The 13,000-nt window shown below is 57.8% G+C and overlaps 3 protein-coding genes across 3 annotated transcripts; 1 reads left to right on the top strand and 2 right to left on the bottom strand.

The window, feature by feature from the left end:
- Window positions 1–2,746: 2,746 nt before the first annotated feature.
- On the top strand, window positions 2,747–3,905 carry rnf224 (ring finger protein 224). Its single transcript, XM_049737633.2, has 3 exons — window positions 2,747–3,032; window positions 3,164–3,349; window positions 3,437–3,905. The coding sequence occupies exons 2-3, from the start codon at window positions 3,173–3,175 to the stop codon at window positions 3,749–3,751; spliced, it is 492 nt and encodes a 163-aa protein (XP_049593590.1). The 5' UTR covers window positions 2,747–3,032; window positions 3,164–3,172; the 3' UTR covers window positions 3,752–3,905.
- Window positions 3,906–3,998: 93 nt separating this feature from the next.
- pisd (phosphatidylserine decarboxylase) lies at window positions 3,999–7,471 on the bottom strand. Its single transcript, XM_049737584.2, has 9 exons — window positions 7,345–7,471; window positions 6,545–6,588; window positions 6,347–6,480; window positions 5,838–5,972; window positions 5,589–5,690; window positions 5,346–5,469; window positions 4,968–5,147; window positions 4,686–4,846; window positions 3,999–4,586 (listed from the first exon to the last, which is right to left on the bottom strand). The coding sequence occupies exons 1-9, from the start codon at window positions 7,386–7,388 to the stop codon at window positions 4,362–4,364; spliced, it is 1,149 nt and encodes a 382-aa protein (XP_049593541.1). The 5' UTR covers window positions 7,389–7,471; the 3' UTR covers window positions 3,999–4,361.
- Window positions 7,472–7,587: 116 nt separating this feature from the next.
- On the bottom strand, window positions 7,588–12,926 carry wdr36 (WD repeat domain 36). Its single transcript, XM_049737520.2, has 22 exons — window positions 12,594–12,926; window positions 12,468–12,495; window positions 12,290–12,390; window positions 12,104–12,221; window positions 11,809–11,941; window positions 11,639–11,693; window positions 11,116–11,248; window positions 10,831–11,003; window positions 10,651–10,765; window positions 10,516–10,581; window positions 10,253–10,342; window positions 10,038–10,183; window positions 9,851–9,968; window positions 9,622–9,787; window positions 9,246–9,354; window positions 9,071–9,150; window positions 8,905–9,012; window positions 8,591–8,825; window positions 8,389–8,499; window positions 8,223–8,304; window positions 7,938–8,131; window positions 7,588–7,809 (listed from the first exon to the last, which is right to left on the bottom strand). The coding sequence occupies exons 1-22, from the start codon at window positions 12,741–12,743 to the stop codon at window positions 7,660–7,662; spliced, it is 2,661 nt and encodes an 886-aa protein (XP_049593477.1). The 5' UTR covers window positions 12,744–12,926; the 3' UTR covers window positions 7,588–7,659.
- Window positions 12,927–13,000: the final 74 nt, after the last annotated feature.

The following is a 13,000-nucleotide window of genomic DNA, read 5'->3' as shown; positions in this document are numbered from 1 at the left end:
CACGATCCCAAGAAGCCATTTTGCTTTTTTTTCCCCCCCTCCTCTTCCAAATCCACGGGTTGATGAGTTGTTGTTTTTTGTCAATCCTCCTAATCGATGCTCGTAGACGCAATCTATAGCCAACAGCAGACACAAAAAACATTGACAAACCAACTGAAATACGATATACAAGACTGCCTCCACGCATACGTCACTGCAGACGTGGCAAAGTGATCATTTCCTAGCCCTAGAAAAGTCACTTTTAATTCTAGTATTCTGCTGCTGGAAGAAAAAAGAAAAGCTGTCTCGGCATCATTGGAAATAAATGCGACTGAACATTCTAAAGTGGTGTCACTCAAGATGCTTCTGCTGATGTGGAAAAACACATGCAAGTCCCATGCCATCAAAATGTTGTTGTTTTGCCCACTGTTTTAGGCGTAAGCCAAAGAAAGGGGAGCGAAACATCTGTGCAGGTTGCCATAACAGAATCCAATTGAAAGCTTTCCTTCTCGTTGGACGACAACAGACGAGGAAATTGCAAGGCGTCCGACTCAACGCTGAAGGCGTGCGCACGTCCCCTTGGCCGTTGCCCAGCGGACTCAGCAAAGCTCAAGCGGCGACCATGCGCCTGAGCAAAGCTCCAGCCGCTGCCGACGGCTTCAAATTTATTTGGGGAGAAACACGACAAAAGCGTTTGGGGACCTGTGTTTCGTGGACGGACGGACGGATGGACGGGCGGGCGTGCAAAATTCAGCGGGCCTTGGAGTCGGCCCGCTGAATTTTGCCACGGCCCACTTGCCGCCTAACGGCGAGAGCAAAGCGGTTTCCGATTGAGGAGAACAGCCGGCCGATCAGAGCAAAGCTTATTGACTAGCGGGTGAGTCGAGCTCACATGAAAGTGAAAATGCCACCGTGGGTAAGCCTTCCCTGGCTTAATTCCGTAGCTCGCCGCGCCACTCATATTGTCAACATTCCACCTGTTACGCAAAAGGGGATGTTCGTGCACTCCGAGGAGGGCGTGTCGTCCGGTTGAACAGGTCTGGGCGGTCGGTCGAGCGAGCGAGCGAGCGAGCTTCGAGACCGAGAGAGAGAGAATCAGAGAGAGAGAGAGAGAGAGAGAGGGTGAGAGCTTTCCATTGTCTTTTGCCACAGCTCAACTTTTGTCCTGAAGACTCGTCAGCTTCAACAGGCAAGTCGCACTTTTCTCCTTCAAATCGGACTCCCGTTGCGTCTTGTTTGCGGTTCCGCCAATGGCATCCTCGTTGCGGGTGAGCGGGAGGCCGCAAAGCCCTGACCCTCGGCCAAGGCTCCCGCACCATTGCGGGACGCCGTTGGAATCTCAGCCAGCGACTTTCTGAACAAGGGCAATAAAATGCCCAATTTGAACAAGATTTGGTGACAAATCTCAGCAATCGCTCTCTCCCAAACAAACTCAGAGCCATCCTTATTCCAATTTGTAATCCTTTTTGTGGCGTAATGGTCAACTTTTGTTTGTGCCAGAACCAAAGCATAAAAAACAATTGGCAGACAATTCAAATCAACAACGGCCGCATCGGCCCCATGCACGGGGGATAGCATCGAGGAGCAGCTGCCGAGTCCGGCAAGACGATGGCCTTTTTTTCTTTTCTCTCCTTCACGCAACCAACCCATTTGGGTTTCCATCCCAATTTGCGCGGTGTTTGTTCAACTCATTTGTGACATTTCTCGTCTCTTGTCTGATGGGCCGTCAGCTCGCCGGCGGCGCCATGGCGTCCAACATTCGCGTGTCGCTGGACAACCCGTACGGTCAAGTGACCATCCCCCGCGCCCATCTGCGCACGTCGACCGACGGCGCCACGGTGATCGCCAACCCGGCGGCGCTCAACGGAAACGACCTCAACCCCTACGTGGCCCCGCCGGCGTATTTGGTGAAGGAAGCGGACGAGGACGGCGGCGGCGGCGGCGGGCGCTGTGCCTGCTGCTACCGCTGCAGGAGGAGGAAGTGATGTCACTGCGCCGCGACTGATTGGCCCCGTGGATGGAAAATGTCGTCGACTGAAGAGATGTGAAACGGCCGCAGCTTTGTTAGGGTGACCTGCTAGTAGCTAGCTGCAAATGACTACACGCTAACAGCTCGCCACAAACGACTAGTTGCTTCCTGCTAGCCGCTAACAGCTAGCTGCTGGGCACTCGCAGCAGACAACAGACAGGCCTCCCTCCCTCCCTCCCGTGAATGCAATGAAAATGAAAGACTGAACGTGTCAGTTGGTGTTCTTTCACCATTCAAATATTGATTTTGGAATGTTTTCAGTGTTTTTATCAGGACTTGACTGATTAACTGGCTGGATGAGCTTATTGGATGATACGACCTCCAAATTGTTTTCTTGATCTTACAATCGTTTCTTTACACAGAGCATAATGAATACATTCGACAAATCACTTCCAAGTACACGTAACTTTCAAACATCAAGCAAACAATGACCTTTTGGTTTTCTAAGCAAAAAGTTAATTGGGGGTGACATTTTGTCCACTTGGCCAAGTACGAGACGAAAAGTCCAAATGCTTCCAGTGATCGGTTTGTAATTCATCTTTGTATTGCTGCAAGTGTCAAAGAAGTTATTTGATAGAACGAACGAGCTACGTATTTGTTTCGTGAATCGATGATGATGTCGTGAAGGTCGTTCTGCCAAACGGAAGCATCTGCACCGCGCGCGCATCAGCGTTCCTCGCCACCGTTCAAGGATGTCACAATGGGCTCGTCAAGTTCGTCTTACAGGCAAGCCCAATTTCAGTTGACCTTATTCATCCAAATGGACACGCGTTGGAAAAAAAGCCCGCTTCAAGATCGGATGCGTCTACCGACAAATGCAATTGGGATCATTAAGAAAATGATCAGCCCCTGTTGCTCGGCAACCACGAGCGCAACCTGAGAAGCGGCGGCCGACGCAAAGAAACGCCTTGAATATTTCATCCGAGCGGCGTGAAGGCGAGCGAATGAGCAGGATCCCGCCGCAGTGGTGGCCGTAGCGGAAACGAGCTCCCAGTCCAAAACGGCTAGCATGTGACATCATCAGGTATGTTTGTTTTCGGGCTTCTGGTGGACCTGCACTCAGCGCCGCGGCACCTCTTGCCATCTGGCAACTGCGTGCGTGCTGGCGAGATCACACGACACGCCGTCAGAATCTCGCCGCACGTCTGCGTTTAGATCATCAACATGTCCAGCGAAGCCCAAGAGGCGGGCGGCGGCAGCCCGGCGGCGGAGGCAGCCCTGCGGTGCATCGTGTGTTTCGGGCGCTATGACCTGGCGGCGCGGTTGCCGCGGCGACTGCACTGCGGCCACACCTTCTGCCAGGCGTGCGTGAAGCGACTGGACGCCGTCATCAACGAGCAGGTGAGTGACTCCTGTCGGCGGCAGGTGCTCGGGGTTCGTTCGTTACGATGTTTAGGACTACCTGGCCTCCCATTTGGTCTCGGTCAGGTATGGATCCCGTGTCCTCAGTGTCGCCAGAACACGCCCCGTCCCCGGGGAGGAGCCGCCGCACTGGACCTGGACTTGACCTGCTTCCTGGCCCTCAAGACGCACGGCCATTCTGCCCCTTGCGTCGCCGAGGCGTCGTCCAGCGGCGAGGGGACGGCGGCCGCCGGGAAGACCACTTGGGCGGGGAAGGACGCAGTCGGCGCCGAGGCGTGGTCGCACGGGGGCCTCGCCCAGCCACGCTTTCGTCGCCACGGCGACTGCTGCAAGCCGCTTTCCTATTGGCTGTGCTGCTGCTGCCGCGTGGGACGGGGCTAAAACAAGGGCCGGGGGGTCATACCATCATTGAGACAGTTCAAATGGACCTGATCTTATCGCACGCTAACTTGACTTGAATTCCAAGCCCCGACGGGCTTGGACATTGACAGCGAACGGCCGGACTTACAATTTCAAATAAATCAATTGAATGAGAGGTGTCGAAAGCATCGCGACGACTGCGGCCCACCGTGACAAGTGACCTACGGCGGCGGCGGTTTCTGCCAAAAGCACTAATAACCGACATTCATTATAATCCATCATGCGAGAGAATTTTTTTTTTTTTTTTTAATTGCAAACAAGCAGGGCGTGCATTCCGGCACTCATGCACTCGCGCTTTGTCCGTAGCAGGGTGGCGAGAAATGCAAGCAAGATGCCCAGGGTGGCCCGTCCGTCCACGTCAAGCCCACCGCAGCTCACGATTGAAAAAAAGTCTTTTGGGGGCAGGCCTTAAATCACTTTAAGGCTTTCTTAACTTCCCAAAATAATCCGAACAAGGACTTGGACGCCATCATTTCCGACAACAGAGCAACCGCAAGGCGTGAGGGGACCGACCTCACGCCTTGATATTTCCCGGCCAAAGTTGTGACGCCGAAGCCAGCCGGTTGGCCGATCAAAGGCTGCCCAGGCCCTCGCCCACCCTGACTCTTTGTCCCGGCTGGACGCTGAAGGTAAAAGCTTTCGGGGCTTCGAAGAGGACCACCACGGTGGAGCCCAAGTTGAACTCGCCCACCGCCTCCCCCCGCTGCAGGGCCACGCCCCCTTTGGCCGGCTCCTCCCCGTAACGCAGGTCGTGGAAATGGCCCTTGGTGTCGCCGGGCGCGTTTGTCCGCAGCTCCTGAAAGCGCCACAAACAGGACACGGCGCGCCACGCCACGCCTTAGCCGCGCATTTTCGTCGCCGGCGGCTTCCATATGCGCCTTGGGCGACCACCCACTCGGTCAAAGTAGATGCGGATGGAGCCCACGTTGGTGGCGCCCACGGCCGTGAAGGAGAAGAAGCCGTGGCGCCATCGGCCGCTCAGAGCCACGCGCTCGTTGAGGCAGAACAGCGCCTTCACGCGGCCCGCCACGCCCGGACTCACCGACAGCAGCGAACCTGAGCACACAAGTTCACTCCATTTATGCCGCAAACGTCACACTCCGTGCCTGACAAACTTTGCAACCTTGACACACACGCAAGCGGGAGGGAGGGAGGGAGGGAGGGAGCAGGAAGTGACCTGTGAAGTGTCGCCTGAGCGCCACCGTCCAGTCAGCTGGTGAGTGGAAGCAATGATAGTCGCCGGGGGCCAGGTACACCACAACGTGGAACAGGTCGTTGTCGGGACTGGTCAGGAGGCCGTCCCGGAAGGACGCCGCCTCTGCACGCGTGCTCAGGCTGGCGGAGAGAGCCGCAGTCACTGGGAAAGAAAGGAATGGCAACGAGGGTCATTTCGAGGCGGTCACTTCCACATGCACGCACGCACGCGCACACACACACACACACACACACACACGTGCCTTCCATCACACTTTCAGCCTCACTAACAAGAGTCACCACCGCAGTCACTTGACTTATCCGTTTCGAGGCTATCCGACGCGGGTGTCGCCCGGCTCACCTTTGTCTCGGCCATCTTGCGGCCCCAAGAAGTCTTCCAGACTGTACGTGACCCCCTTCACTTGCTCCACCTCCGAACTGGACACGCGACCCAAGTGAACGATCCTGCCGTCGGCCGGAGACACCTGACATCGATCGCACGACAACGGTCAAAAAAATTGAATCATTTCCATCTCGGTTCGTTCTTTCGAATTGCGCCGCCGCCGCAGGAGGAGGAGGAGCTCGTAGCGGAAGGAAGTCTCACCAGGCAGGAGGCGGAGCAAAGTGGCCGTGCCGACGCCTTCAGACGGCGCCGGAAGAACTCTCCCAGATTGCGGTAGTGGCGCAGGTCCTCGACCGCCGCTTCCTATTGGACGACACCAGGGTCCGCACTAAGGCCGCAAATGAGACGGCTAAGGCACGTAACGCTCCGCAGCTTCCCGGCACGTGCGAGCGTCCGCGGCATCAACTCAACGTGACAAGGAGCTATTTGCGGCTGGCTGCGTCTTCTGACCTGCATGTTGACTCCAAAGGTCCAGATGTAGAGCGAGTAGACGGGTTTGCGGAGCCACGTCGGGAGCTCCACCCCGTTGACGCGACCCCACGCTCGAGACAGAAGGCGGGTGGGGAAGGAGCGATAGAGGGACACCTGCGGGACAGGACGCGCGCCTGGTCACAGCGGCTAAACGGGGAGCGCTCCAATGAGTGAGTGAGTGGGTGGGTGGGTGAGCGGGCGGGCGAGCGAGTGAGGCCCGCACGTGATAGGCATAAAGTAGCAGGGGAAGGCAATCTGCCAGCGACGCCAGCCGGGAGGAAGGCGGAGCCAGGTTCACCGTGGGGGGGAGCCAGGTTCACCGTGCGGGGGAGCCAGGTTCACCGTGCGGGGGAGCCAGGTTCACCGTGCGGGTCGTCGGCCACTCGAGCGCAGCGAGCGTTCACTGGCCTTTTCAAATACTCGTGGGGGGGCCACTTCCCCGCCTCCTTCTGAGGCTCCAGCCAGCCCACCCGACAGCAATTTCTCACCTGAGTGGGCGTGGCCAGTGCAGGCGGGGCTCCATCCGCTCGGTCCCGCCTTTTGTATTGCTGGTAACCGTAGTAAGCACCGCCAGTCGCCACCAGGACGGGGAGGGGCCGGTAACGCAACAGGGAGCCGCGACCTGACCGAAAGGAGACAGATGATTGGCCCGCCTCCTTTCAACGCTTGGGGTTCCTTCAACTTACCAGAGTTGAAGAAGCGTCGCTGGCTGCCGCTCACAAGACTGAATCTGAAACATACACCTTAGCGTTAGCGTCGCGACGCCCCATTCGAGGGCCATTGATGGATCGCATCCGTCCGTCTATGGGATTCTCAAAAGACAAACTGCGTGATTTGCGCGTTGGGTCCATGTTGTGCGACTGGTGTTTGGTGCCTGCTCTGTGTGTGTGTGTGTGTGTGTGTGTTTTGAACTAGCTTGAACAATCGCTTGTAATATTGTTCGATTCTGTTAGCGAACTGCCGAGGGAAATGGATGGAAATAAAGCAAGGACTGACTACATGTAGCCGGGCCATGAATGGGGAGGCAACACCATCCAGTGTGTTGCAAGACGGAAAGGTTGCCCATAGCCATGATGCAGTGCTACTTCTGAACGTGATCTTGAAGCTAGCTCACAAGTCAAATGTACGCCACATCAGCTTTGGACGTCGCAACAAACTTCGTTGCATTTATGGCCGGCCAAATGTATACAGCCGGATGACCCTTTGTCCACGATCCTTTTAATCTTCAGCCTCACTCGTTTCGTTCAGCGGCACAAATTGTGATCCATCACATCACATCACATCACATATCACACGGCCAGCGATGACCCGCTCACGTGACAATGACAGGCGCAGACCGAAACGACGTCTTCGACAACGACAGAGTGAAAGTTCAATGGACGACGCGTGAACACGGTGGCGTCATTCGGTGCGTCGGCTGTCAATCATGTTCTGCTGCCTCTTGCAAGCTTTTCGAAGCATGGAGAAGACCCCAAAATACACTTACCCGCAAATCTTCCGGCCGCGCGCCGTCCACGAGGACGCCGCCATCTTGTGTGTACGGAAGTGACGTTCGATGAGGCGGGCGTTATGTCCGTTACACTCAAGGTGACGTCAAATGTGATGGAAATGGAAACCTTGACTTCGTGCTTCTCTTGCCATCCAGGCGACCGGGTCACATTCGTCATTGCCTGACATAATCGATTGAAAACAAACACTCCGCTTTTTTTAAACAACAATAGTCCTCATGTTCTAAAAAGACCTTTTGCTTTATTGCTAACAAAGCAGCACATTGACATGCACAATGCCTGAAGGCGGATCTTCACAAAAGTGCGCTCTTGGCGTACGTCAACAAACAAAGCGACTGATTGAAGGATGCGCGGAGCTCCGCCCACCCAGCCTCCAGCCGCGAGGAGAGGCGGACCAACGCTTCCATGGCAACGGCATCCTGGGCCAGCGAGCGCAGGTGAAGCTGTCGATGAAAACGTGGTTGCAGAAAAAAATCTCCCATTCCACCGACTAGTCCTTTCTACCCGAGTCGGCGATTTGAGTCCAGCGCATAATCAACCAGCAAACAAGTTATATATCGAAACCATTTACCTTGAGAAAGAGCGACAGGTAGGCGTGCGCCAGATCAAAGTCCCGCCCACTGGCCAGCATGCTCTCGATCATGCGAATGAAGGCCAAAAAGAGGCCGCCGCCGCTGGCTCCGCCCCCTTCAGGTGACAGCCCGGCGAGCTCCACCGACACGGCAGACGGACCGAAACTCTTCAAGAGCTCCGCGGGGACGGTGACTGGAGAAGATCAAAAAGGAGGCAAGGCAAGGCAACTCGATGATGGAACCGTGGTGACGCACCCGATCCGATTTCGTGTCGACGCACTCACACGACCCCGCGCCGAGACCCGCCTCCAGAGCACAACTGAACTTTGAGCCCCGAGAGGGCAGACTGCAGCTCGACACCTTGGACTAACGCAAACACACCAGATGATCAATGCGAGAATGTCGTGGGGCAAAATTGTGCGCCCGCCCGCCCGCCCGCCCGCCGCCAACCTGCATTTCCTGCTGCGGTTGGGAGAAGCGCGGCGTCAAGCCCGGCACGGTGGGCAGGAAGAAAGGCGCAGACGGCCCCGACACGGGAGGCGTCGCCGCTTTGTTCCTTCTCTGAAAACACCCAGTCGTCACATCGTCGTCACGGCGGTGTCGTGCGTGACGGGAGCCGCGCCGCAATCGTTGGTCGCAACGATGCGTTCACCTTGATAGTGTCCAGGCACAGCAGATGTTTCCATCTGGACTCCGGCAGCTGCGACAGCGTCACGAGCTCCGCCCCCAACTGCTCGGCCGAGGCGTACGCCTCGTCGGGTCCCTCCTCCTCCTCCGATGTCACCTCCCGCTCGGCCTCCGGCGCCCCCGGCAGAGTCTCCGTCTCTGGCCGGTAGTCGGGCGGCAGCGGGCGGAGCCCCACGGGCCCACGCAGGCTCTTATTGGTCCTGAGGAGGAGGAGGAGAGGCGCGTGGTGATTGGCCGCGCTCATTTGCGTGAAGACGAAGCCAATGTTTGGCGGCTGACCACAAGCACACGCCGAGGCTGTCCACGTGCGAAGTCGCCAGGAAGTCTCCGGTAGGGGACATGGACACGCCCACCGGCGCCACGGGAACCAGGAAGCAGTCCACCAGACTGGGGGGAATCCAGACTTTGATTCGATGCACTCGTTGGAGACGAGCGGGACTCTCACCTGCCGGACGGGAGGTCCCATGTGCGAACGGCGCAGTCCATCCCGACGGTGATCAACCAGCGGCCGTCCGGGCTGAAAGTCTGACAAAGGCGAGGCCCGACGGCCCATTAGCAACTTGGGCCGCCCTGGAAAAACCGAAAGGATGCTTACGGCTCGCCCCGTCTCACTCACTCACCATGTCGTTGGTGCTGCCGAGGTGACCGGCAAACTTGCGGACGGCTCGCCTGGTTTCCACGTCAACCGCCAGCAGCGTGAAGTCATCCAGAGCCACCGCGAGCATACCGCTGGCAAGGAGACAGTACCCGACGGCGGTGAGCCAACACGCACGCGCCTCTGGCGTTGGCGCCGGGCTAGGCCCGGCTAGGCTGGCTGGCCAGCCGTCCGAACAGAGCACGCAAGCAACTACGCAGGACACAAACGCGGCTCGAGGAGGAAGCGGCCCTCGGGAACAACGTGGCGGCGAAACCAATGTGCTCACGCGCAAGCGCCATTTGGGTCTGCGCCCGAGGCACTTTTGCATTTGATGCGCCAGGTGCAAGGCGGCTAGCTACCTCTCCCTGTGGAGCTTCATGCTCGCGGGCGCCGTATTTAGCTGGATCTGGTCTTCCAGTCTGCGGGTCTTGAAGCGCCAGAACTTGAGGAGCCCATCGGCCGCGGCGGTGACAGTCTGCTGATTGAGCGTGTCGGTGGCCACGCCCCGCACTGCGCCGCCGTGAGCTTTGGGAAAGGGGCGGCGGCGTCAACGAGAGGGAGCTACGCGCAGAGGGGCGGCCGACTCACCTTTCTGCTCGTCTCCATAGCAACCGCGGTGAAGTCCGGACTGCAGGTTGTAAACATCGACGCGGCCGCACGAAGACCCCACGAGGGCAAAGTTCCCGCAGGAAGTGATGTCGACGGCCTGGGAAAGCAGACAGGCGGCGGCGTCAGCGCGCGAAGGCCGGCGGCAAGGCGAGAGCGCCGCAATTACCGTGGCGACGGCGCCGCTGCCGCATCCCGGCGGCGGCCTGAGGTGGTACTCCCCCATGGTGCAGCGCTGGTAGCTCCAGGTGGTGGTCGCCAGGCGACCACGGTGACACGCCACGATGCCGTCCCAGTCTGACCGGCGAGCCGCCGCTGTCGATAAACGCGGACGTCACGTTGGCCATCTTGACCCCGAGATCACATGTGTGCGTGTGCGCCAACCGCAGGAGAAGGCGGTGACAGCGGGCAGCCGCAGCTCTTCGTACGACAAGCCCTTCTTCTTCTTCTGCTCTTTCTTCTTATTGAGCGAGCCTAAACGAGCACAGATGACAACAACAACACACGTAAGCAAGACAGCACAAGCAACTCATCGGAAGGTCACGCGCGCGCACGCACGCACGCGCGCACGCACGCACGCACGCACGCACTCACACACTTTAAGAATGGGTCAGGTGTTGTGTGGGTGCAAGTGGGTGGAGTCAGACCGTGTCCGAGGTTCTTATTCAGTCGCTCGTGGACGGTAGAAAAAGACTGCAGTGTCCCATCTTGACCTGCAGGGGGAGACATTTTCTTGTGACCGGAAATGTAAATAGGCCGCTGTTCTTCGTCAAGCTCCTTACCTGCGCTGAGGATGTTTTTCCCATCATAATGACGGATGGTGGTGGGCGGGGCACTGTGACCCTGGCGATTCCTCAGCAACCTGGCTCCTCCCCCTTCCTGGTCCAGGATCCAGACCTGATGAAGAAGCAAAGAAAAAGGCGTGAGGCGGTCGGAGGAACCGCCGCAGCGCCGCCACCGACCTTGATGGCGTTGTCAGCGGCGGTGGTGATGAGAAGCGGCTCGCCGTGCAGGAAGCTGGCGTTCACCGCCGTCTTGTGGGCGTGTCTCAGCTGAGCCGCAAGCTGCCGTCGCTCCAGGTCCCACAAGGCCAGGTGACCTTGAGGGCTTCCCGCCGCCAGCGTGGGCGGCCCGTCTGTGGGCAGATCAGACGTCGGATCGGGCGGGTGGATCAGACGTCGGATCAGACGCACGCAAGCAAACACACACACACACACACACACACACACACACACTCGCTCGCTCACCTGTTCGAAAAGCCAGCGACGTGATGGGGCCCCAGTCCTGCGTGAAGGCCATCAGCGTCTCGTCCAGTCGGATGTTGTGAATGACGATGCGGCCCGTCGCCGTGCCGACACCCACCACGTCCACCGCCGGGCTCTGTGGAGGTCATTCGCGCTGCTCGTCAGTTTTGGCAAAATGTGGCCATTTTCTTTAAGGTTGAATGGCGTTAGCTCTGAGCTCTGTTTGTGGCCAGACAGAGTTTGAAGGTTTGGGAGGAGAGCAAAAACCCACGCAGCTTGTCTGGTTTTTGCTTTTTTGGGATGTTTAAAGTCCCAAAGATTGAAGTTTTTGCGGGGCGAAAACAATTTTTCAAGATTTTTTTTCCATGATGGGTCTGGAAGGAACCCAGCGACACAGTTCCAACAACAGGCCTGCTGGCGTAGAAGCAAACGCGTACGCGGCAAAAATGGACATCGATCGGCGACATCCAAACACGTGCACAAAGATTTGAGAGGCAACCCAGAGGGGGAGCTGCGCGCCACTCACCTGCTGCAGCACAGTGACGCCGGCCGACCAGCCGGCAAACGTGTACAGCAACTTGCTGAAGGTCGCACCGCACAGGCAAAGGTAAAAATGGCAACGTTAGCGTGAGGACGGCGACATTTTTTCTTGGCTTGCGCTCCGCTCCGCTCCACTCCACTCCACTCGGCGCTCACCTGCTCTTGAGGTTCCACAGCTGCAACGGGCCCTGGCAACTCCCCAGCAGGACTTTGTTCAGGTAGGTGCTGGGGTGCATCAAGGCCGACACCTCGAAGGCGACGGGCTCAAAGTGCAGCTGCGTGTACACTTCTGCCCATAGGAAGAGCACGCCGCGTTGTGGCAATGCAACGGCAAGCAGGCGTGCGCGCAAACATGGAGAACCTCACACGTATACACTTACACACACGTGCATAGACACACACACACACACACAGATAAACGGGCGTGGCCCTTGGGCGCACCCTCACTCACCGCCGCTTTGAACGTCCCAGACAACGAGGAGCCCGCCGCCATCGACCGAGATCAGCTGGTCGCCGAAAGGAAGCAGCAGGCGCACTTCCTGTTTGTGTCCACGGTAACGCATCACCACCTGCGTGCAGAGAACACTCCAGTCCCTGGCCAACACTCCCTCGAGGACCGTCGGGTGAGTCGCCCGACCTCTTTGTTCTTAGCGAAGGCCAGCACCAGCGAGCCGGCGGCGGCGAAAGTCAACATCCTGTCTGCCGCCAAGCACGTGATGTCATCCTGGAGGCTGTTACCTAGGCGACAGCATCACACAAGGTCAGCCAATCGCGGCCCTCACTTTGTTCCTCCACCAGAACCGAACGCTACTCACTGATGGCCACGATGCCCAAACGATTGACCTGCAGCGTAAACAAAAGCAAAAGTCAGAGCAGAACAGAAGCACACACAAAGTCCAAGTACGGCAGTGAAAGAAGGCCGTAGCCACTCTTGTTCTTACGTTGTACGTGTGCAAACATTTGCCGACTGAAGTCACCAGATAGAACTCCCGATGTTTACGATGGTAGCGGAGCACGTGCGGCACGTGGTTGCAGTAAAGCCCCAAAAGCCGGAATCCGCTGAACAAACTACTTCCGCCTCCTCCCGCCATCAAAGCGGAAAATGTCGGAACCCCAGTCCAAGAGACGACCACGATCAAGAGCAAGACAACGACAGCCAAGCGGGAGAAGACGAGAATGGATTCAGATGAGCCAGGGGAAGACCGGAGCGGACACCGGGGGGAGGACGACAACACAAAGGGCCCGTGTGGGAAACTGCAACACCGAACCGAACGTTCCGCTCCGCTCATTTCAAGATCGATCAAATACGTCACGCCACGTCACGCCACGTCACGCCGGCCGGCCGGCT

This window comes from Syngnathus scovelli, chromosome 13 (assembly GCF_024217435.2).
Source record: "Syngnathus scovelli strain Florida chromosome 13, RoL_Ssco_1.2, whole genome shotgun sequence".
NCBI classification, from domain to species: Eukaryota; Metazoa; Chordata; class Actinopteri; order Syngnathiformes; family Syngnathidae; genus Syngnathus; species Syngnathus scovelli.
Note: the sequence above shows the minus strand (reverse complement) of the source record. Positions and strands in the feature narration are given on the sequence as shown.

What these genes read in the sequence shown, in the direction of transcription:
- pisd (XM_049737584.2), bottom strand. Translation starts at nt 7,388, where the DNA reads ATGGCGGCGTCCTCGTGGACGGCGCGCGGCCGGAAGATTTGCGG. An exon ending in CGCGGCCGGAAGATTTGCGG is followed by an intron (nt 6,589 to 7,344) that starts GTAAGTGTATTT and finishes TGTATGTTTCAG; the next exon opens with ATTCAGTCTTGTGAGCGGCA. An exon ending in TCCGCATCTACTTTGACCGA is followed by an intron (nt 4,587 to 4,685) that starts GTGGGTGGTCGC and finishes TGGCGCTTTCAG; the next exon opens with GAGCTGCGGACAAACGCGCC.
- rnf224 (XM_049737633.2), top strand. Translation starts at nt 3,173, where the DNA reads ATGTCCAGCGAAGCCCAAGAGGCGGGCGGCGGCAGCCCGGCGGCGGAG. An exon ending in ACGCCGTCATCAACGAGCAG is followed by an intron (nt 3,350 to 3,436) that starts GTGAGTGACTCC and finishes GGTCTCGGTCAG; the next exon opens with GTATGGATCCCGTGTCCTCA.
- wdr36 (XM_049737520.2), bottom strand. Translation starts at nt 12,743, where the DNA reads ATGGCGGGAGGAGGCGGAAGTAGTTTGTTCAGCGGATTCCGGCTTTTG. An exon ending in GAATAAGAACCTCGGACACG is followed by an intron (nt 10,343 to 10,515) that starts GTCTGACTCCAC and finishes GTGCTCGTTTAG; the next exon opens with GCTCGCTCAATAAGAAGAAA. An exon ending in ATGAAGCTCCACAGGGAGAG is followed by an intron (nt 9,355 to 9,621) that starts GTAGCTAGCCGC and finishes TCTCCTTGCCAG; the next exon opens with CGGTATGCTCGCGGTGGCTC.